This window comes from Pseudophryne corroboree, chromosome 3, assembly GCF_028390025.1.
Source record: "Pseudophryne corroboree isolate aPseCor3 chromosome 3, aPseCor3.hap2, whole genome shotgun sequence".
Classification (NCBI taxonomy): Eukaryota; Metazoa; Chordata; class Amphibia; order Anura; family Myobatrachidae; genus Pseudophryne; species Pseudophryne corroboree.
In genome coordinates this window covers 770,720,470-770,742,558 of record NC_086446.1, presented here as the reverse complement: position 1 = coordinate 770,742,558, position 22,089 = coordinate 770,720,470, and the positions used below count along the sequence as shown (strand labels likewise).

At 47.1% G+C, this 22,089-nt stretch overlaps 1 protein-coding gene and 1 long non-coding RNA gene across 4 annotated transcripts in view; one reads left to right on the top strand and one right to left on the bottom strand.

Moving 5' to 3' along the window:
• Positions 1 to 1,863: 1,863 nt before the first annotated feature.
• LOC135056850 (uncharacterized) lies at positions 1,864 to 19,588 on the bottom strand. The gene is made up of 2 exons (XR_010244088.1): positions 19,521 to 19,588; positions 1,864 to 2,855 (listed from the first exon to the last, which is right to left on the bottom strand). It is a non-coding gene; the product is annotated as an uncharacterized LOC135056850 (long non-coding RNA).
• A 1-nt stretch (position 19,589) lies between these two features.
• The window catches only part of NECAP1 (NECAP endocytosis associated 1), a 40,784-nt gene continuing 38,284 nt past the window's right edge, over positions 19,590 to 22,089 (top strand). For 2 of the 3 annotated variants that reach the window (XM_063962516.1, XM_063962515.1), the window contains exons 1-2: positions 19,591 to 19,751; positions 19,940 to 20,040. In XM_063962516.1, the coding sequence (XP_063818586.1) occupies positions 19,657 to 19,751; positions 19,940 to 20,040 (196 nt within the window). In that variant the 5' untranslated portion in view covers positions 19,591 to 19,656. Of the gene's footprint in view, positions 19,752 to 19,939; positions 20,041 to 22,089 lie in introns of all 3 variants that reach the window. The other variant, XM_063962517.1, reaches the window with a different exon arrangement.

Below are 22,089 nucleotides of genomic sequence, written 5' to 3'. Positions count from 1 at the left end.
TGCTGTAGGAAGGGAAGGTTAGGGTTTGGCTGTGGGAGGGGAAGCTTAGGTTTAGGCTGCAAACGGGCGGTTATGGTTAGGGGTAGGGTAAAAATTCTTACTGCAATCTGTTGGGATCCCGCTGTCAGTATTCTGTGCAGGCAGGATCACAAGATACGGAAACTGATTCACAGGTTAATAGCTATCCCAGAACCGCAGACACAGGAGCTGCCATGGCAAGCTGCTCACACACTGCAGGGTCACATACTTAGCTCTGCTGTTCTGGCAAACCTAATCTATTATTATTATTATTATTAGTGTTTATTTATATGGCACCATAATATGCTGCAGCGCCGTACAGTGAGGAAAAATACAGGACATTCAAGAATCATAAAATCAATAACATACTGTAATAACAATATCTAAAACATTGGGGTAGATGTTCCAAGACTTTGGGGGTGGCTGTATTAAACCTTGTAGAGAGATAAAGTGGAGAAAGATAAAGTACCAGTTTCTGTCATTTATCCAGCATAGTCTTTGAAATAACAGTTACAAGCTGATTGGTTGCTACGGGCATCTTCTCCACTTTAGCTCTCTCCAAGGCTTGATACATAGCCTGCACAATAGGTAAAGTATAGAGCAAACATAAAGTGTAGTACAGAACATGCACAAGGCGTAATATATGGACGCTTTGCTGGACTAGGCGGGGGCAGAGAAGACAGAAAGATAGAGTCTTTCTCCTAGGAGCTTACAATCTAATGGGGAGAGGAAAAGTTGAGACAAGATGGGTGTCAACCACTAGTATAGCTATAAATCTATAATGGGTGCAGTGTGTGCTGTGCAAACAGGCCCCCTTGGGTCCAGAGGGCCCTACACAGCATACATTGCACTCATTTTTAAGTACTCACCTATCCGGAGTCCAGTGTCCACTGTGGCAGACCTGTAAAAGCACCAGGAAAATGGTGCGTGTGGCATTTTCCTGGCATCCTGTGCATGCACAGTAGGGGGAATCGCCGGGAAAATGTTAGCCACGCGATTTCCCAGAGCCCTACACATGAATAGGAAACTTTAGCACATCGGCTGTAACCGGCAAGAGAGATAGAGAGAGAGGTTATCAGACCTGAGAGAAGGGAGGAATAGTTTGGAAGTGAGACAGAGGGGATGTAGTTATGTGACCGGCGGTCAGGAAACCACCGTTCACAATACCTCCCCATACATCCCGCCCCCTCACAATCCCGACGGTCGGCTTGCCGACCAACAGGGACTTATCCCACTCGCAGGCCGCCACTAAGCCCGTAGCGTGGGGAGCAAGGGGCTTGTTGCACTCGAGCCCCCCCGCCGACGTTCTGTGGCCGGGATACTGGCGTCGGTATGGAGCCTGACGGTCTCCTGACCATAGGTCAACCATACCCAACCCACACAGAGACATATGTAAAGGCGGGGGATGGTATGTAGAGGCGAGGATGAAGAGCACGAATCAAGTGCTGACAGTTATAAACCTGGCGCTCCGGTTGTTTGGAGGCAAATGGGAAAATAGAGAATTGGCGGTACTCAAAGAGAGAGGCAAAGTCAAAAGATTTGTTGATAACAGTGTATTTAAGAGGAAGGTGTATGAGACCTTCTAGAGAGGAGAAGAGGAGGTTGCCCATAGCATAAGATTTCAAGTACATTCTATAAAATGATAGCTGGAAACTCATTGTTTGCTACGGCCAACACCTCCACGTATCCTGTTTAGAAGGTTTGAAACCTTAATGCTAGTGTAGAGGGACAAGTTGCAGAGTTTGGCTGGGCACAGATAGGTGCTGGAGAAGAGGAAGCTAATGTGGTAGCCAGGCAGCGTCATGTCCATCAGTCATTTTTAAAAGCATTGCACGCCAGGCCGTCTCATCACATAAGCAAGCAGTTTATTCACAGTTCAGACAGGGTTATCACGACAATAACATTTGATTTCTTGTTCTCTTCTCTTCAGAGAAATATTCATATGGGTTACATCAGGTTACATTTCCTTTCATTTGCTTCACTGGCATTAACAGCATTAACAATGATGGGACAGCATTACAGTACTGTACATACCAGTGCAGTCTCTGGGAATCAGTAGTGCGGCGTCCGCAAACTGAGATCCATTTCGGTGGGCTCTCCCCTATTCGCTGGGGGCTCTATCTAAACGGGATCTCTCATGGACACGTTACTAGGGGCCTTCCGCCAAATGTGGTTTCCTACCACTCACCCAGATAGTCCTCTCCAGAAGACTAACACCTCCCGTCCTTCTTCTTGGGTACCCCTGAAGGTGGGGATCCGCTTTGTTCCTGGTTCCTTCCACTGTACTCTGCATACTGTGGCTCTCACACTGCACTCTCTGGAGAGAGAGGAGGAGGATGCAAGTAAACTAGATGGTTCTGGAAGCAGGAGATTTCTTGACGGATGACGACAGTTTTGGTTGTGAAATGGAGATGGGGAGAAGAAGAAGAGGGGGATGCAGGTAATTAAAGTTAATGGGTGGGATGACTGAGTGGTAATAAGTAAATGACCGTAAGGCTGATTAGTGAGAAAGAGGACAGAGCTGTTGATGGGAGAATGACTTGGAATCATCAGCGGTCTTCATTACTGGAGAATGGAGTCCTAAAGCTGGGATTTTGGATTTGCATGATGGGATCGGAGCAGGAGGTGGGGAGAGACTAAAGGAAAGGAGGTAGCAGTCAAGGATGTATAATAATAAGGAAGGTGATGGCACCATCTTTATCAGATGGTTTAATAATGATTCCGTCATCGTCCTCTAGGGCTCACAAGACCCTTGTTTCACCATTAATGAAGTTATCACAACCTTTGTTCTCAACTGGGAATATTACTGTAAGAAATGAACGCCAAATCAGTGTTTTCTGCAAAAGAAACACAAGCGCCATTAGTTTCTGGCATGCTGAGATAATGCAGCACATTGCAGAGCAAATCATGGAACTTCTGGCAACAGCAACCAGCCATTCTCATCATCAAGTGGACGGGGCGAGGAATACCATGACGGGATTTGCGTCATCGTGACCAGCCCCGTCTACAGGTCAGGCCGGTGAGTGAGCGCCCTTTCTGGGAGTTTAGCCTGCGCTCCTGGGAGTCTGGGAGGACTCTCAGTAAACGGAAATAAAAAAAATTGCAGTTCCTAATCAGCTACATTTCAAAAGATCAAGTTTAAATCATAACTTTTATTGTTTTCCATAAAATAACCAGTAGATCCAGTTAGTAGCATAATCTGAAATATAAAGTGTGAAGAAATATAAAGTTGGGGTTAAAATGGTTTCAGCAAATTGTAAAGATATACTCTCTATTGTTCTACATTAATTGGGTATACGCACTCACCAGCGAAATGTTGAATAAATGACATAAAAGAAACGTGCTTATACTATATGTTATAAAGTCATTATTTATATACCCATTTTATGTCTTTGTTTTTTCTTTTATATGACTCTTTCTGGGAAGAGGAAGAATTGTCACAATATATATTTTTAATAAAGTCAAATAGATGTAATCTTGGAAATGATGGAAGATCAGCCGCCAGCGATGATCCAATCTGCTGGTTATATAACCTGTGGCTTTCTGGCTGGGAGGGCACGCTGGGTATTGTGGTTATTGTGGCTGCTGGCCACTTCTGCTTTGGGTGATATAATAACATTAGAGAATGTGTGTTTCCCTACATTACAGGTTCTCAAAGTTGGCAAAAAGGGCAGGTTTTCCAGGTGTCCTCACAGAATCGCAAGTGTAATAAAGCTCCACCTGTGGATCTTTTAAAATGTGTCAGTGAGTAATGTATACACTTGTGCTCCTGCCGTGTGACCTGGGAAATGTGTCAGTGAGTAGTAAGTACACCTGTGCTCCTGCCACGGTGACCTGAAAAATGTGTCAGTAAGTAGTGAGTACACCTGTGCGCCTGCCGGGTGACCTGGGAAATGTGTCAGTGAGTAGTGAGTACACCTGTGCGCCTGCCGGGTGACCTGGGAAATGTGTCAGTGAGTAGTGAGTACACCTGTGCGCCTGCCGGGTGACCTGGGAAATGTGTCAGTGAGTAGTGAGTACACCTGTGCTCCTGCCACAGTGACATGGGAAATGTGTCAGTGAGTAGTGAGTACACCTGTGCGCCTGCCGGGTGACCTGGGAAATGTGTCAGTGAGTAGTGAGTACACCTGTGCGCCTACCGGGTGACCTGGGAAATGTGTCAGTGAGTAGTGAGTACACCTGTGCGCCTGCCACGGTGACCCGGGAAATATTTCAGTGAGTACACCTGTGCGCCTGGCGGGTGACCCGGAAAATGTGTCAGTGAGTAATTAATACACCTGTGCTCCTTCTGGGTGACCCGGGAAATGTGTCAGTGAGTAGTAAGCACACCTCTGCTCCTGCCAGGTGACCCGGGAAATGTGTCAGTGAGTAGTGAGTACACCTGTGCACCTGCCGGGTGACCTGGGAAACGTGTCAGTGATGTCAGACGCCGGCGCTGCATAGCGCGCATAGCGCGCATACAAGACTTTTGAACAGTCCTCCCGCGCCCTCACCATGACTACCCCTCCCGGCTCCCATCATCGCAGTGCAGGTATTGTGAGGGCATATCTGCACTGTGGTTGTATTTATGTATCTGCACTGTGGGGGCACTTATTATCTGGCACTGTGGGGGCACTTATTATCTGGCACTGTGGGGGCACTTATGTATCTGGCACTGTGGGGGCACTTATGTATCTGGCACTGTGGGGGCATATCTGCACTGTGGGGGCACTTATGTATCTGGCACTGGGGACATTTATGTATCTGGCACTGGGGGGCATTAATGTATCTGGCACTGTGGGGGCATTTATGTATCTGACACTGTGGGGGCATATCTGCACTGTGGGGGCACTTATGTATCTGGCACTGGGGACATTTATGTATCTGGCACTGGGGGCATTTATGTATCCGGCACTGTGGGGGCACTTATTATCTGGCACTGTGGGGGCATATCTGCACTGTGGGGGCACTTATGTATCTGGCACTGGGGACATTTATGTATCAGGCACTGGGGACATTTATGTATCTGGCACTGTGGGGGCACTTATTATCTGGCACTGTGGGGGCACTTATTATCTGGCACTGTGGGGGCACTTATGTATCTGGCACTGTGGGGGCATTTATGTATCTGGCACTGTGGGGGCACTTATGTATCTGGCACTGTGGGGGCACTTATGTATCTGGCACTGTGGGGGCATTTATGTATCTTGCACTGTGGAGGCATTTATGTATCTTGCACTGTGGGGGCATTTATGTATCTGGCACTGTGGGGGAACATCTGCACTGTGGGGGCATTTATGTATCTGGCACTGGGGGCATTTATGTATATGGCACTATGGGGGCATATCTGCACTGTGTGGGCATTTATGTATCTGGCACTGTGGGGGCATATCTGCACTGTGTGGCCATTTATGTATCTGGCACTGCTGGGGGGCATGTGACGTGTAGCTGGCACTGCTGGGGGGCATGTGACGTGTAGTTGGCACTGCTGTGGGGCATGTGACGTGTAGCTGGCACTGCTGGGGGGCATGTGATGTGTAGCTGGCACTGCTGGGGGGCATGTCACATGTAGCTGGCACCGCTGGGGGGCATGTGACATGTATCTGGCAGTGCTGGGGGGCATGTGACGTGTAGCTGGCACTGCTGGGGGGCATGTGACGTGTGGCTGGCACTGCTGAGGGGCATGTGACGTGTGGCTGGCACCGCTCGGGGGCATGTCACGTGTAGCTGGCACTGCTGCTGGGCATGTCATGTGTAGCTGGCACTGCTGGGGGGCATGTCATGTGTAGCTGGCACTACTGCGGAGCATGTCATGTGTAGCTGGCACTGCTGGGGGGCATGTCATGTCTATCTGGCACTGCACATTATGTGTATCTGACACTATACTGGAGACATTGGGGGTAATTCCAAGTCGATCGCAGCAGGAAATGTTTTAGCAGTTGGGCAAAACCATGTGCACTGCAGGGGGGGTAGATATAACATGTGCAGAGAGAGTTAGATTTGAGTGTGGTGAGTTCAATCTGCAATCTAAATTGCAGTGTAAAGATAAAGCAGCCAGTATTTACCCTGCATAGAAATAAAATAATCTACCCAAATCTAACTCTCTCTGCAGATGTTATATCTCCCCCCCTGCAGTGCACATGGGGGGTAATTCCAAGTTGATCGCAGCAGGATTTTTGTTAGCAATTGGGCAAAACCATGTGCACTGCAGGGGAGGCAGATATAACATGTGCAGAGAGAGTTAGATTTGGGTGGGGTGTGTTCAATCTGCAATCTAATTTGCAGTGTAAAAATAAAGCAGCCAGTATTTACCCTGCACAGAAACATTATACCCCACCCAAATCTAACTCTCTCTGCACATTATATCTGCCTCCCCTGCAGTGCACATGGTTTTGCCCAATTGCTATCAAAAATCCTGCTGCGATCAACTTGGAATTACCCCCATGGTTTTGCCTAACTGCTAAAAAAATTCCTGCTGCGATCAACTTGAAATTACCCCCATTGTGTGTAAGGAACACTACTGTGGCTGTTATGTGTAAGGCTGCCAATTGTGTGCGTAGAGGGGGTGTGAAAATATATTTATAGTTTGATGAGATGAAGTAAAGAGGCCGTGCCCACTTTTCCAGGAGGCCACTCCCACTTTCCCAGGAGCAGGGGGGGGGGGGGGGGATGCTTTTGAAATTTCTTGCTCAGGGTGCTAGTAGGCGTGGAGTCGGCCCTGTGCCGGGTGACACGGGGGGAACGTGTTAGTGAGCACACCTCCCAACATGACCCTTTCCAGGATGACACAATGCTCTGTTTCTGGACTACCCGCTTAAGTTAAATTTGCCCTCACCTGTTAATTAATAACAAATATTTTTCACCACAGGTGACGGAAATCCTAAATTAAGCAGGAATTCCAGAAACAGAGCATTGTGTTCCTCCTGGAGGGGGTCATGTTGGGAGGTATGCAGTGAGTAGTGGGTACCCCGGTGCGCCTGCTAGGTGACCCAGGAAACCTGAGGACCGAGACAAGTGTGAGATAGGGATGGCCATTGACCATCGATGATTCGTAATAATCGATGGTTGATGGCCAATGTTGTATGCTTTTGCCATCGATGGGAGAGAACCAGATTGCTTCCCTCCATGGATGACACAGCGTAAATGAATTTGTTTTTATTGCAAGGTGGCGGAACACAGAGCATAGCCCCGCTCCATTTTTTTATTGGCCGCAGCCCAGCCAGCACCTTTCAGCGGTGGCCAGTGCAGACCCTCCAACATGACACGCCCAGAGGCAGAACTCTGGGAGGCAACGGAGTCATCTGCCGCCGGGCTCCTGCTCTGAAGCGGGTACCTCTCCTCCCATTCTGTGACACCATTGAATTAAGTCAATTGATACCTGCAGCTGTCTAGTCAGTGTCCGACTTCCTCACTAGTCCCTGCACCTTACAAATCACACCCTCTTTATTATACTGTGGATACACATTTTACAAGTGTCAAACCCAGGATTAGAAACCACAACCTATTACACTGGATGCGGCACCTTACTGATGAAGCTGTTTGCTCCTGTATAGGAAATATGAGAATTCTAACTATACGAAGCTACTTCTCTGACAATTACACGTAACTTCATATAGTTAGAATTCTCATGCTTCCTCTACAGGAGCAAATAACTCCATCAGTAAAGTGTCTGCTGTCAGTGTAACAGGTCATGAGTTCTAATCCTGGGTATGACTTCTAAGAATTGTGTGATTTTAAATAAAAGACAATTAAATGTATAAATACAGTATATACATTTTTTTCAGAACACTCCACACACACACACACACGTGTGTGTGTGTGTGTGTGTGTGTGTGTGTGTGTGTGTGTGTGTGTGTGTGTGTATATTGATAATGTCAAATATTACCTTTAAACATAAAGCTATATACAATCACCTTGGAGCCGTAATGGCCGCCAGACCACATGCACGTGCTACGCACTTTGTACGCTATTTGCGTACAAAGACTTCGCACGTGGTACGCACATAGTGTACACACGCTGCGCTGAGTGTACGGAATACACACAGCGGGCGCACACACAGTCGATAACCTTTAAACCTTGTTATATTAAACACAGTAAGAATATGCTTTTACCTGAAAACCTTAATAGTCAATTACTACAATGATGTAACGCTTAAATACCTTACAATGTGTATGCTTGTTTGAGCGATTGAAACACTAAGAAAGCCCTTTGTAAAGGAGTGAAAACACAAGACCGGGTTTGGTAAAAACCGCAGCAGTTCTAACACTGCCGTGGATTATTCAGAGAAAAGGGAAAAACACAGTACAAGTTATACACTACAAACTAACATCAAAATCTAACACAATAACAGAGAATAAGATGGCCACAGAGAATATACATACATGAGAATGATTCGCAAGCGCGACCTGGATCCAGTCCTCAGCATTCAGGGAGAAAGCCTTCAGAGAAAGAGTCTGAGGCTGGCCAGGCAATGGTGGTCCTTATATACACAGCATACATTCACAATACAATGGTCCCTGCAATCTCATTGTTCATTGGACACAGGAATGTGTCTCCGCATTCTAAGAAAGGTCATAGGTGGATTTGAACAGGTGGGCTGTGTCTTTCCCCAACTGCTCAGGTGGGAGGTATCCTCTGGATTCCCGCCGCATGTGTAATAAACAGCAAATACATTTAATGTCCATATACTACTTCTGTACATAACTATACGCAGGAGCGAGCGATCCTTTCCTAACTAACACCGAAATGTTACCCTTAAAATACCCTACAGCTGGATACTAGACACCACCTTTCAACCTTTATCTGACCCTTCCTATCATGCAAAGAGGAATCTCTCTGTCCAGGAACCGTTTAAACTAAACATACTCGCTGACATTGTCTAGGGGAATATTAACTATAAAACACACTATATGGGTTAAATATACTACAATCGAGTCGCACGCTACATGCTCACAAACTCTATCGTAAATGCGCATACCACGCGCCCGATCGCCGGAGCGATCGTACGCAAATTGCGGATATGTGCACGCACGGCAGAGCGTGTGCACGCGCAGCGGGCATGTGCATTGGGGTTAGCACAAGGCATTTGCATCATGATATTTTTCGACTTTGACAGTCCACCCTTTGGCAGTCAACAATAATTGCCACTCATCTAAACAATTAAGCAGAAAAATATATAATACCGTGGAATACCTATATATGATTGGGAGTAGGGAGGAGAGGAGAAGGTGAGAAATGAATGACCTAATGAGATAGTAAAAGCATGTATGTATGGAATTCATGTCTGAGGGGTCATGTATCATCGTGCCGTACATGTTCTAAAATAAGCTTCGAGGTATTGCGAAGTATACATTGAATCCTTCTTATCCCGTATTAAGGGTCTGTAAGTGGGCTAACAAACTCTACCGAGCTCTTTTCGGCTTTTAGTTCCAACAAATGGGGTGCACATTAGTTGATGATACATGAAAGGGGAAAATATGTGAGTGCTAATATATGTACCTATATTACCTGTCGACTATGTGTGTCACTACCTGAAGATCATAGAGATGAAGATAAGAAACATTCATTATAAATGCAGTCATATGGTAATGTGTGTGATCGTCCTTGGATGTCTTGTTGATGTCTTGTCCGGGTTGCTGTATCTTTGCTGTAAGTGGCAAGCAAAGTTTTTCAAGTGTCCATAAAAGTTAAAGTCTCTAAAAGTTCATCAATGCTCTGTGAAAAGTTCATCAATGGTCTGTATAAAGGGTCATCAAAATCTTCTTCCGTGTGGATGTCGTTTTACCTTGGAGAAAAACAAAGGAGAAACGGGTGAAAGAAACGGACCGTGGAATCACGTCTTATCACAGCATTGTTTCGATTGATGGGTCATAAATTAAACCAGTTGTTGTAACAATGCCCTCACTCCTTAAACTCATCAATTTGGTACTTCGCTTGCAATGCACTAAAATCCGAACACATCTAAATATCAATCCAATCATTATGACAACTCCTAGGATACATAAGAGAAATTTTCCTACATTAACGATAACATTTTGAGCCCATTCTCCTAAACCTGAGAACCAATTGCGTGGGTTCAACCATGAAACCCAGCCGGTCAATTCATTACCCACAGCAGCAAAGGTAAGGTTGTGCCTCCTTCGGAACTCCCACTTCAATTGCAAGATATTGTCCATCTTTTGATCTATGACCTCGGTTGGGTCCTCAGTGCTGTTCGTGATATATGTACAGCACTTCACACCATACTGAGTTGCTAGGGTGACACAATACCAGCCTGTCACCGCTGTGATGTAATTGAGAACCATCCTGTGCTGGATCAGTTCCGTTTTGTAAGCTTGCAATTCTCTCCCAGTATACCTGAAGGTGTCATCATACATCTCGGTGATATTGTCTATCAGGTTCGCCAGCGCAGTTATATACCTAAAATGTATAACTCCTCTGGCGGTACGGGTGATATCTAACGCGAGTAGGAATTGAATCCCGGTGGATTCGTGGATCAAATCAGAGGCTGCATGCTCTGTCCTATCTACAAGGTGTCTCTTAACGATGTGTTCATAATGAGTGTGAGTATAAGGAGCTTGAGCATTGCGGTGAACGTCTTTCATCTTTTCATGGGTAATGGTCATTACTTCTGGCAACACTCTTCCAATGTAACACAATCCCTCTGAGTTTGGGGCAAGCCACTTTTATGCCTTCCTCCCACATATGAAATATGCATCATCGGGGAGGACATATGGGACAGAATATGACATCACCATATTACAAAACTTCCAGGTGAAAAATCCTATCCCTAACTCTCTCATTTGTCTAGTACACGTATCAGGCTGTATGATATGTGCACAGTATCCTGGTGATACTTCTCCGACTCGCATGGTCCTACTTCCTAGAGTGTACCTGTACTGAAAATATCTCCCACCATTGGCTATTTGGCGTATAAGTTCTGAGTCTACGGGCATTCTCTCGGCTCTGTGTGAAAATGCCATGGTTTGGTTGTTCCATGTCACTTCCCAATTTCCCGGCTTTCGGGGATTGGAAATGTTAAAACATATTAGGGACCTATCTACATGATATTGATGGAGCTTCAAACTAGGAGGCTTAGAAATATTACATTTCTTGTCCACTGGTCTCCCACCCCTTAATCCAAGTACCTCATCTAGCGTTAAAGAGTATGGCACTAGCCCTGACTTTCTATGACCTTGAGGTACTTGTGAGCACACCCAACATTCCGTTTGGTTTAAAACCTTCCCCACTAATGAGTGATAGTCACTCAATGGATGACGGTCCATGTTGATATTAAGGCTGGACTGACATCTCTGGATGCACCCGTCCTCAACTATGTTCTCACAATTCCTGCAGATACAATTCTTTTCAGCTAACGATCCTTCACAATGTCTCCTAGTGTCATGGCTACCAGATCGTTTTCTGATACTCGCCTTTACTCAGTGATTCTATGAATCCGTCCTTGTCATCAGAACCCATTCCAGATCCTTTCTCGACCTCCCTGGTACTCTCACCGAAACAGACTGCTCTGGTCAACAACAGGGTCAACAGGAAAATACGGAATGCAGGCTCTTGGGGCAAGTCCATCTTGCAGGAGGAGAAAGAAAGAGTTGTAATGGGGGAAAGAAAATAATTAGGAGGGAAAGTAGACTGGTGCGACAACCGCCTCTGATCCTGTAGTTCTCTTTGCTCAGGTGCCGTGACAACAGTCCTGCCTCTCAACTTTCCCTGAACAGACAATCCAGTGATATGGTTTCCTCCACACTCTGCTCTTTGTCACGGGCTTTCTCTGGGTCAGCGACCTTCTTACAGTGGGACGAGTGGACCCAAGTCTCTCTCTTGGCAACCTTCAATGCTGTTGTGCTGGTCAGTAAGACTTGGTACGGTCCTTCCCAACGGTCAATTAGACAACCTGAGCGTAGAAAATTCTGAAACATTACATAATCCCCAGGTTCAATGTCATGACAATTACTGTCCAGCAGATCAGGAATCATTAGCTTTAGATTGCTATTTTGATTCCTCAACTGCTTGCTCATCTTAACCAAATACTTTACGGTTACTTCATTGTTACATTTCAAATCATCCTGGGGGTCAATCATTACATGGGGTTGTCAAAAAGAATCTCAAAGGGTGACAGGTTAAGAGGGGACCTTGGAGTGGTTCTGATGCTGTACAACACAAGTGGCAAAGCTTCTGGCCACAACAATCCAGTTTCAGCCATCACTTTGCTCAACTTGTTCTTAATAGTGCTGCTTACTCTTTCCACTTTCGCACTCGCCTGTGGGCGGTACGGAGTATGCAGCTTACAATTAATTCCCATCAATTTGAACATTACCTGAAAGACTTCACCTGTAAAATGGGTACCTCTATCACTTTCAATTATTCTAGGGATACCATACCTGCACACAAATTCCTGCACAATTTTCTTTGCAGTAAACACAGCGGTATTTGTGGCAGCGGGGAACGCTTCAACCCAATTTGAAAACACATCAATACAAACCAATACATACTTTAAATTTCTACAAGGTGGCAATTGTATGAAATCAATTTGTATCACCTGAAAAGGGCCGTCCGTTGGCGGGATATGGGATGGTTCTGTTGGTATCGCCTTTCCAATATTCTTCCTCAAGCAGGTGAGGCATGTCATTGCTCTCTTACCCGCATGGGAAGAAAATCCTGGCGCGCACCAGTAGGCTCTTACCAACTTGCACATACCTTCTTTGCCAAGATGAGTCAGACCATGTGCCGCCTCAGGTAAACTTGGAAGGTATGCTCTGGGTGCCACTGGCTTACCCTGTCCATCTGTCCAGAGTTCTGAGGACTCCTGGCCATATCATTTTGACCTCCAGACTGCCTTTCCTGTGGAGAACACAAATTTTGCATTTCACTCAATTTCTGTGTGTTGACGGTATTGAATACCATCAGTTGTGTGATGTCTGTCTGTATGGGGGTGCTGGCTGCTGATTTAGCAGCTTCGTCTGCCCGGCTGTTACCAAGTGACACTGGGTCTTGGCTGTATGTGTGGGCTTTACACTTGATAACAGCCACTCTGTCAGGTTCCTGTATCGCTGCTAGAAGTCTTTTGATGTGGGTTGCATGTGCCACGGGTGTGCCAGCTGCCGTCATGAAATTTCTGAGGCGCCATAGGGCCCCGAAATCATGCACTACTCCAAAGGCATACCTAGAATCCGTGTACATATTGGCTGACTTACCTTTAGCCAATTCACACGCTCTGGTTAGGGCGACCAGCTCAGCAACTTGTGCTGAGTGTGGTGGGCCCAGGGGTTTCGCTTCTATGGTACCTTTGTCATCTACGACTGCGTATCCAGTACACAAGTCTCCCGAGTCCGTCTGTCTGTGGCAACTACCGTCAGTGTAAAACGTAAAATCTACACCTTCCAGTGGGTTTTCACTGATGTCGGGCCTTGCAGTGAAATTTTGGGTCAAATATTCCATACAATCATGTGTGTCAGTGTCTGTACTAAATCCTCCTTCACCATCACTCTCATCCCCCATCCTTTGTGCCTGTCCAGGCACACCTGGGAGATACGTTGCAGGATTTAGTACGCTGCATCTCCTTATGGTGATGTTTACAGGGGCCATTAGTGCTAATTCCCACCTTGTAAACCGTGCAGATGAGATGTGTCTGGTTTGGGCAGAATTCAGTAAGGCTGACACTGCATGAGGTGTCTGGATGGTCAGGTTGTGTCCTAGCACTACATCTTCGCTTTTACTCACTAGCAATGCTATCGCTGCAACACTTCGCAAGCATGTGGGGAGGGATCGTGCTATGGTGTCTAGCTGAGCACTGTAGTAGGCTACCGGCCTGCTGGCATCACCATGTTTCTGGGTTAAAACACCTGCCGCACACCCAGCACTTTCCGTACCATACAGTTCAAAGGGTTTCCCATAATCTGGCATACCTAATGCTGGTGCCTGCGATAGGCACTGTTTGAGTCTCTCAAATGCCAGTTCGGACTCGTCTGTGTGCGAAATCCGATCTGGTTTGTTTGATGAGACCATCTCTTGTAAAGGTAAGGCCAGTATGGAAAACCCTGGGATCCAGTTGTGGCAGTACCCACACATTCCTAGGAAGGTGCAAATCTGTTGCTGGGTTTGTGGCAGAGTCATGTCGCGAATTGCCTGTATTCTATCAGCGGTGAGGTGTCTCAGTCCTTGTGTCAAGCAATGTCCCAAATATTTTACCTTGGCTTGGCATAACTGCAACTTATCCTGTGTAAACTTGTGTCCCGTATCAGAAAGATGAAACAAAAGCTGTTTCGTGTCTCTCAAGGACGATTCGAGTGAATCAGAACACAGCAGTAAGTCATCTACATACTGTATTAATACTGTTCCGCTCTCAGGTTGAAAGGATTGTAAACAAGATTGCAAAGCCTGTGAGAAAATACTTGGTCTGTCAATGAAACCTTGTGGTAAACGAGCCCAGGTGTACTGTACTCCTCTGTATGTGAATGCAAACAAATATTGGCCGTCACGGTGCAGAGGAACCGAAAAGAAAGCGGAGCAGAGGTCAATCACAGTGAAAAATTTCGCAGTGGGAGGGATTTGCATAAGGATGACAGCTGGATTTGGCACTACGGGGAATTGGCTCTCAACTATTTTGTTGATCCCCCTTAGATCCTGCACTAGCCTGTAACCCCTCCCCCCACTCTTTTTCACAGGGAAGATGGGACTATTGGCAGCGCTGGACGTCCTAACCAGAATGCCCTGTTGTAGCAAGCGCTCTATTACTGAGTAAACTCCTAACTCCACCTCTGGCTTCAGAGGATACTGTGGGATTTTTGGAGCTATCCTACCATCTTTTACTTGAACTACTACAGGAGCTACATTTGCCATCAATCCAGTGTCTTGTCCATCCTTGGTCCAAAGTGACTCCGGTATTTGGGAGATCATTTCCTCTACCTTGGATGGACACCTGTCTGTAACAGCAGTGTGTGACATTAACCTTTGAGAGGAGTCTAGCATATCCTGCACTTCCTGAGCGTGATTCTCGGGTATATCTAAGAATACACCTCCAGGAGTACTATATATGACACAGCCCATCTTACACAGTAAATCTCTCCCAAGTAGATTAGTCGGAGCCGATGCAGCTAGCAAAAAGGAGTGCTTGGTCTGCAAAGGCCCTATCGTAATCTCTGCTGGTTTACTTAAAGGGTAGTGTTGTACTACTCCTGTTACTCCCATGGCTGGAATTGTTTTACCAGTGGTTTTCATACCCACCGTTGAATTTAACACTGACTTGGCCGCCCCCGTATCTACAAGGAAAGGTAGTGATCTACCAGCTACATCAATTGTGACCTCGGGTTCATTTCCAAGGCTCGCAATTAATTTCACTGGCTGCAGACTACAGGTGTGGCCCCACCCCTATTGTATGTGGTGACCTCCCCGCAGCGCGCTGGCAGCTACAACATGTGAAGGGGGTAACTGGGGATTTTCAGAGACCTGCCAGTCTCTCCTTGGTGGGTACCTCTTTGTTTCCCCTGCATGCGGTTCATCACCTCTTCTCTGCGGTCCCTGATCCCAATTGCGTGTGTCATACTGTTGTCTAGGGGGTCGATATACCTTATGTGTGTCTTTAAACATACAACCTCGAGCAAAATGTCCTTCTCTCTGATAGTTAAAACATGTTATCACATTCGACTTACCAACAGGGGTCTGGGGCTTAGGCTGAGGTGGCTTTGTTGTAAGGGCCTGTATGCTTACTGCCATCAGCTTATCGCCCTGTGACTCCGTGTCTGATGATGTTCCGATCATGCTCAATAGCGGACTCTCTCAAAGCAGCCACCGGCATACCTCTCCAGTTAGGTTGAGTGGTCTGTACCCTAGTTCTCAACACTTCCTTTAACCCATCCATTAATACAGAAACCGCTACTTCCCTATGGTGCACATTACTCTTAATGTCTTCTATTCCAGTATACTTAGCCATTTCCTGCAGTGCCCGATGGACATAATCAGGAGCAGTTTCACCTTCCTTTTGTCTTATGGAGAAGATTTTGTTCCACTTGACAACAGCTGGGAAATATACTCCTAACTGCAGGTTTATCCATTTTACATTGTCCTGATTGTACTCATCAGTGAGAGGTACCTCTTCATCTAACTTACAATCAGTGATGAATCTCGCAGAGTCGATATTGGGGGGCAAACATGCCCTCAGCAATGTCCGCCAATCTTTGTTATTGGGTTCTGCGGAGTTACCTAGTTCTTTAATGAACCTTTGGCTTGCAACTAGATCTTTCCTAGGATCAGGAAATTCAGACATAATTGTCCTTAATTCTGTCCGGGAAAAGGGACAATGCATTGCAATGTTTCTGACGGGAGTGACTCCCGAAGTGTCAGTTTTTCCATTGGGGACTGCGATCACCCTGACAGGATTAAGTTCAATCACATTACTCTGGGTTGATTCTACAATGTGTGGTGTAATTGTTTCTGCATAATGTACAGTGCCGTACTTACATGTGGACATGACCTCACCTGTCCCTCCACAAGGGGCCTTTGCTACTCCTCTTACTGGTTGGGCCGTGCCCACTGTAGTCTCTCGTATGGTGGCTGCTAGAGAGAGTGCCGATATTGTGGTAGGTTCATCTTCCTGCTCGCAGTCCTGAGGGAAGTTTAAGACGGGATACAACTTGCACGGGTTAGCATTAGCATCAATACACTTATCTACTTTACTTTTACCATTAATACATTTATTAAGTGCACTTTTATCATATACCAGTATGCCATTCTCTGTAGCCACTTTCTCTCCTGTTATGTATGGTGGTGGTGGTGCTGTAGCTATCAGTTTTCTGATAGGGTTGGAACCAGCTGCTTGAGCCAATCCCCTTTGTATCTCACCTTCCTGTTGCCATAATTGTAAATAATCATAATGTCTAATCCGTTGCTTTCCGGATTTTATCAGACATATCCTTCTCCTTAAATTTTGCAAAACCTCAGGATTAAAACTGCCTACCCTAGGGAACTGTTCCCCATCGTTCACAGTCATACATTTCCATTCATTGCATAGAACCTCTGCGTGTGATCCATATTTTTCACACATTATATACCTCGCCGACCCTGCTGGCCGCGGAATTATATCAACCTGAACCTGGGTTGATCGTCCCTTACTTGAGCAACTGGCCCCCATTCTTTGCAGGTATTGCCTTCTCAGCGAATTCCTACAAAAACCAAGTTCCCAGAGGTAAGGCGACGGTGAAAGTTCAACAAGTGCTCTCACTCACTTTCGCCCACGTCGGCCAATACACCCACACACCGTCCTCAGTGCTGGCGTACCCAACCCAGGGCCCTATGTGTAACCTCTATTTACTGGGAGCGTGTGGGAGTATGCTACCCTTCCCAGTAAATATCAGTTGCTGGAGAATTCCTGAGTAACCAGCGAAACGCCCTTAAAATAAAAAAAACCTACACAAATCACGTCAAAGTGTACAAATAGCGTTTATGATACCGCAAAGTGTACGCAAATTGCGTAATGGGTATCAAGGTAACCAACTAATGCACACCGTAATGTGCGGTACAGTCGCACTGCGTATAGGTAACTATTACTTATCCACTGAACGACCAACGGAATCGGTTGTTTAGGCTGCAAAACCTCAGCCGGAGCGTTTTCTCAAAACGGGCCTATATGGGTACTGCGCCAACCCCCGGGGCTGCGCTCTCTACCTCTGACCTTTCCTAAGTCAGGGTTTTCAGAACCTCATTACTTACCTTAAACGGATTTCTGACTTTCGCCGGCCTTTTGGTCTGCTGTTTGCTACCTTGCTCCTTTATACCTTATACAATGTTAACGTGAGGAAAGCCACTCCCACGTGTTCACTTCACGGGTGTCCTTCGACGGGATCCCGAATTCAGGGGTTCACAAAACCTTTATTTGCATACACACGCTCGTTCACTTCATATACACTTTGATTTTTCTGTACAGAAAATTACTTTCATTCAGGTGAAACAGCTAATCCCAGAGGTGATGCAACAAGAGGAGGATCTTTTGAACTAAAATTTTGGAAACTGAAACCAATTTGTGCTATTATCGCGTGGCTTCCGTATCGCCTACTAAAACAATGCTATCGTGTGATTTGTATTTAGTGGGCGTATCTCCACCCACGTTGCGTAAACACGTCTGTAGGCCTTTGCGTTGCGTACGCAGTCTCGCACGCGGTCAGAGACACGTGTACACAGGCCGGATACGTCCACAGTAACACAAATAATACGCTTCTATAAATGTAAACGATATTTAACTATAATCGCTTATCAAGCACCACACAGTATCTCCTGTATAACCTTTATAACTGGGTCAGGCTGCGTGTGTGTTTTACAATTACTCCCTTAAGTATTACTTTTACTTTTAACTAAATAGCAACAAATTTTTCTCAGCACGTGATCAATGCTAATGGCACACAAGAAGGTAGATATGCGAAAAATACACAAATGAAAATACAGGTGTGTGCGTGTGTTGCGTGCGCAGTTTGTACCAAACAGAAATTTAACAGATTTAAACAATAGCTTTACGTTCTTACCTTACACGGATCCCACCAGCATCCCTACAAACCAAGCGGAGCAGACACTTATCTAATCAGCACTACTGTATCCCCGACCACCAAACGGCTAAAAAGGGATACTACTTTCCCGCCCTTTGCTGATGGATAAAAGTCTGCCTTGTCCTGCTAGGTTGCGGATATGAGGAGGACCGTACGAGCCCTCAATTGATAATGTCAAATATTACCTTTAAACATAAAGCTATATACAATCACCTTGGAGCCGTAATGGCCGCCAGACCACATGCACGTGCTACGCACTTTGTACGCTATTTGCGTACAAAGACTTTGCACGTGGTACGCACACACAGTCGATAACCTTTAAACCTTGTTATATTAAACACAGTAAGAATATGCTTTTACCTGAAAACCTTAATAGTCAATTACTACAATGATGTAACGCTTAAATACCTTACAATGTGTATGCTTGTTTGAGCGATTGAAACGCTAAGAAAGCCCTTTGTAAAGGAGTGAAAACACAAGACCGGGTTTGGTAAATATATATATATATATATATATAGTCTGCTCTGGGGTCTGGCACTCCATAGTAATATAATATAAACAACGCTGGTGCCCTCGCAAGAAGAAAATAGATACAGGCGTGGAGGCGCGGCACTCAGCTTCCCAATAGAATAATGCACGGACCAATATTGTCATATGTCAACGTTTCAATGTATTGTTCACACGACGAAAATGTGAACAATACATTGAAACGTTGACATATGACAATATTGGTCCGTGCATTATTCTATTGGGAAGCTGAGTGCCGCGCCTCCACGCCTGTATATATATATATATATATATATATATATATATATATATATATATATATATATATGTGTATATATACACACACCTAAAAAAACGCTTGGAAACCCCTCTTTAAAAATCCTGCGTTTGCCCCTGCAAAAACAGTATATACATAGTAATGTATAGCACCACCTACAGGCGGCCAGCGGGAATTGCTCACTGACATACCGATGGACGTGCGACTCCGATCGGCCGCACTGGGGCGGAGCCCAGGCAAGTCATGTGACCGACTAGACGAGGCCCGGATGCGGTCTCCATGGTGACGAGCGGAAGTCGGGCCGCCAGCTGTTAGGGCTCGGTAAAGATGGCGGCGGAGGCGGAGTACGAATCCGTGCTCTGTGTGAAGCCCGAAATCAGCGTGTACCGGATTCCGCCCCGGGCGTCCAACCGGGGCTACAGGTGGGTGACCCCTTGACACCCCGAATACACTGCACCCTGTCACCCCAAAATACTCAGCCCCCCTCCCCCTATACACTGCACCCTGTCACCCCAAAATACTCAGCCCCCCACCCCCTATACACTGCACCCTGTCACCCCAATAATAGCTCCTGCCCCGCCAGTCTCACGCTCCCGTTTCCCCGTATCAGGGCCTCGGACTGGAAGCTGGATCAGCCGGACTGGACGGGGAGGATGAGGCTGACGTCCAAGGGGAAAGTGGCCTTCATCAAGCTGGAAGACAAGGTGTCAGGTACCGCAGACACGTCACATATCACTCCACCTGTCATCCCCCTGTAGCGCTGTATCCCACCTGCGCCACCCCCCATGTCCCAACTGCGCCACCCCCCACCCCCTGGTAGCGCTGTGTCCCACCTCCGCCATCCCACTATAGTGCTGTGTTCCACCTGCGCCGCCCCCCCCCCAAAGTGCTGTGTCTCACCTGCCCCCCCCCCCCCCCCCGGTACTGCTGTGTCCCACCTGCTCCACCCCCCGCCCCCAGGTAGCGCTGTGTCCGAATTGCCCCCCCCGGAAGCACTGTTCCCCTGTGATGTGTCGCACCTGCACCATCCCCACGGTAGAGCTGTGTCCAACCTATCAAAACCCCCCCCCCTGACCGCCGGCAGCGCTGTGTCCCACCTGCACCACATCCCTCCACCCGGTAGCGATGTGTCCTAACTGCGCCACCCTCCGCCCCCTGGTAGCGCTGTGTCCCATCTCCGCCTTCCCACTATAGTACTGTGTCCCACCTGCGCTATCCCCCTATAGCGCTATCCCCCCTTTATAGCGCTGTGTCCCACCTGCACCACCCCCCGCCACCCCTCCCCGGCAGTGCTGTGTCCAACCTTTGCCACCACCCCCCACCCATGGGGGGGCGCTGTGTCAATACTAACTAGGCAGGTGCTTGCAGAGACCAGGGCACTCTCCACAGGCACTTCATAGACCGGACACTACAATACTAACTAGGCAGGTGCTTGCAGAGACCAGGGCACTCTCCACAGACACTTCATAGACCGGACACTACAATACTAACTAGGCAGGTGCTTGCAGAGACCAGGGCACTCTCCACAGACACTTCATAGACCGGACACTACAATACTAACTAGGCAGGTGCTTGCAGAGACCAAGGCACTCTCCACAGGCACTTTATAGAATGGACACTACAATACTAACTAGGCAGGTGCTTGCAGAGACCAGGGCACTCTCCACAGGCACTTTATAGACCGGACACTACAATACTAACTAGGCAGGTGCTTGCAGAGACCAGGGCACTCTCCACGGGCACTTCATAGACCGGACACTGCAATACTAACTAGGCAGGTGCTTGCAGAGACCAGGGCACTCTCCACGGGCACTTCATAGACCGGACACTACAATACTAACTAGGCAGGTGCTTGCAGAGACCGGGGCACTCTCCACGGGCACTTCATAGACCGGACACTACAATACTAACTAGGCAGGTGCTTGCAGAGACCAGGGCACTCTCCACGGGCACTTCATAGACCGGACACTACAATACTAACTAGGCAGGTGCTTGCAGAGACCGGGGCACTCTCCACGGGCACTTCATAGACCGGACACTACAATACTAACTAGGCAGGTGCTTGCAGAGACCGGGGCACTCTCCACGGGCACTTCATAGACCGGACACTACAATACTAACTAGGCAGGTGCTTGCAGAGACCAGGGCATTCTCCACAGACACTTCATAGACCGGACACTACAATACTAACTAGGCAGGTGCTTGCAGAGACCAGGGCACTCTCCACAGGCACTTTATAGACCGGACACTACAATACTAACTAGGCAGGTGCTTGCAGAGACAAGGGCACTCTCCACAGGCACTTTATAGACCGGACACTACAATACTAACTAGGCAGGTGCTTGCAGAGACCAGGGCACTCTCCACGGGAACTTCATAGACCGGACACTACAATACTAACTAGGCAGGTGCTTGCAGAGACCAAGGCACTCTCCACGGGCACTTCATAGACCGGACACTACAATACTAACTAGGCAGGTGCTTGCAGAGACCAGGGCACTCTCCACGGGCACTTTATAGACCAGACACTACAATACTAACTAGGCAGGTGCTTGCAGAGACCAAGGCACTCTCCACGGGCACTTCATAGACCGGACACTACAATACTAACTAGGCAGGTGCTTGCAGAGACCAAGGCACTCTCCACGGGCACTTCATAGACCGGACACTACAATACTAACTAGGCAGGTGCTTGCAGAGACCAAGGCACTCTCCACGGGCACTTCATAGACCGGACACTACAATACTAACTAGGCAGGT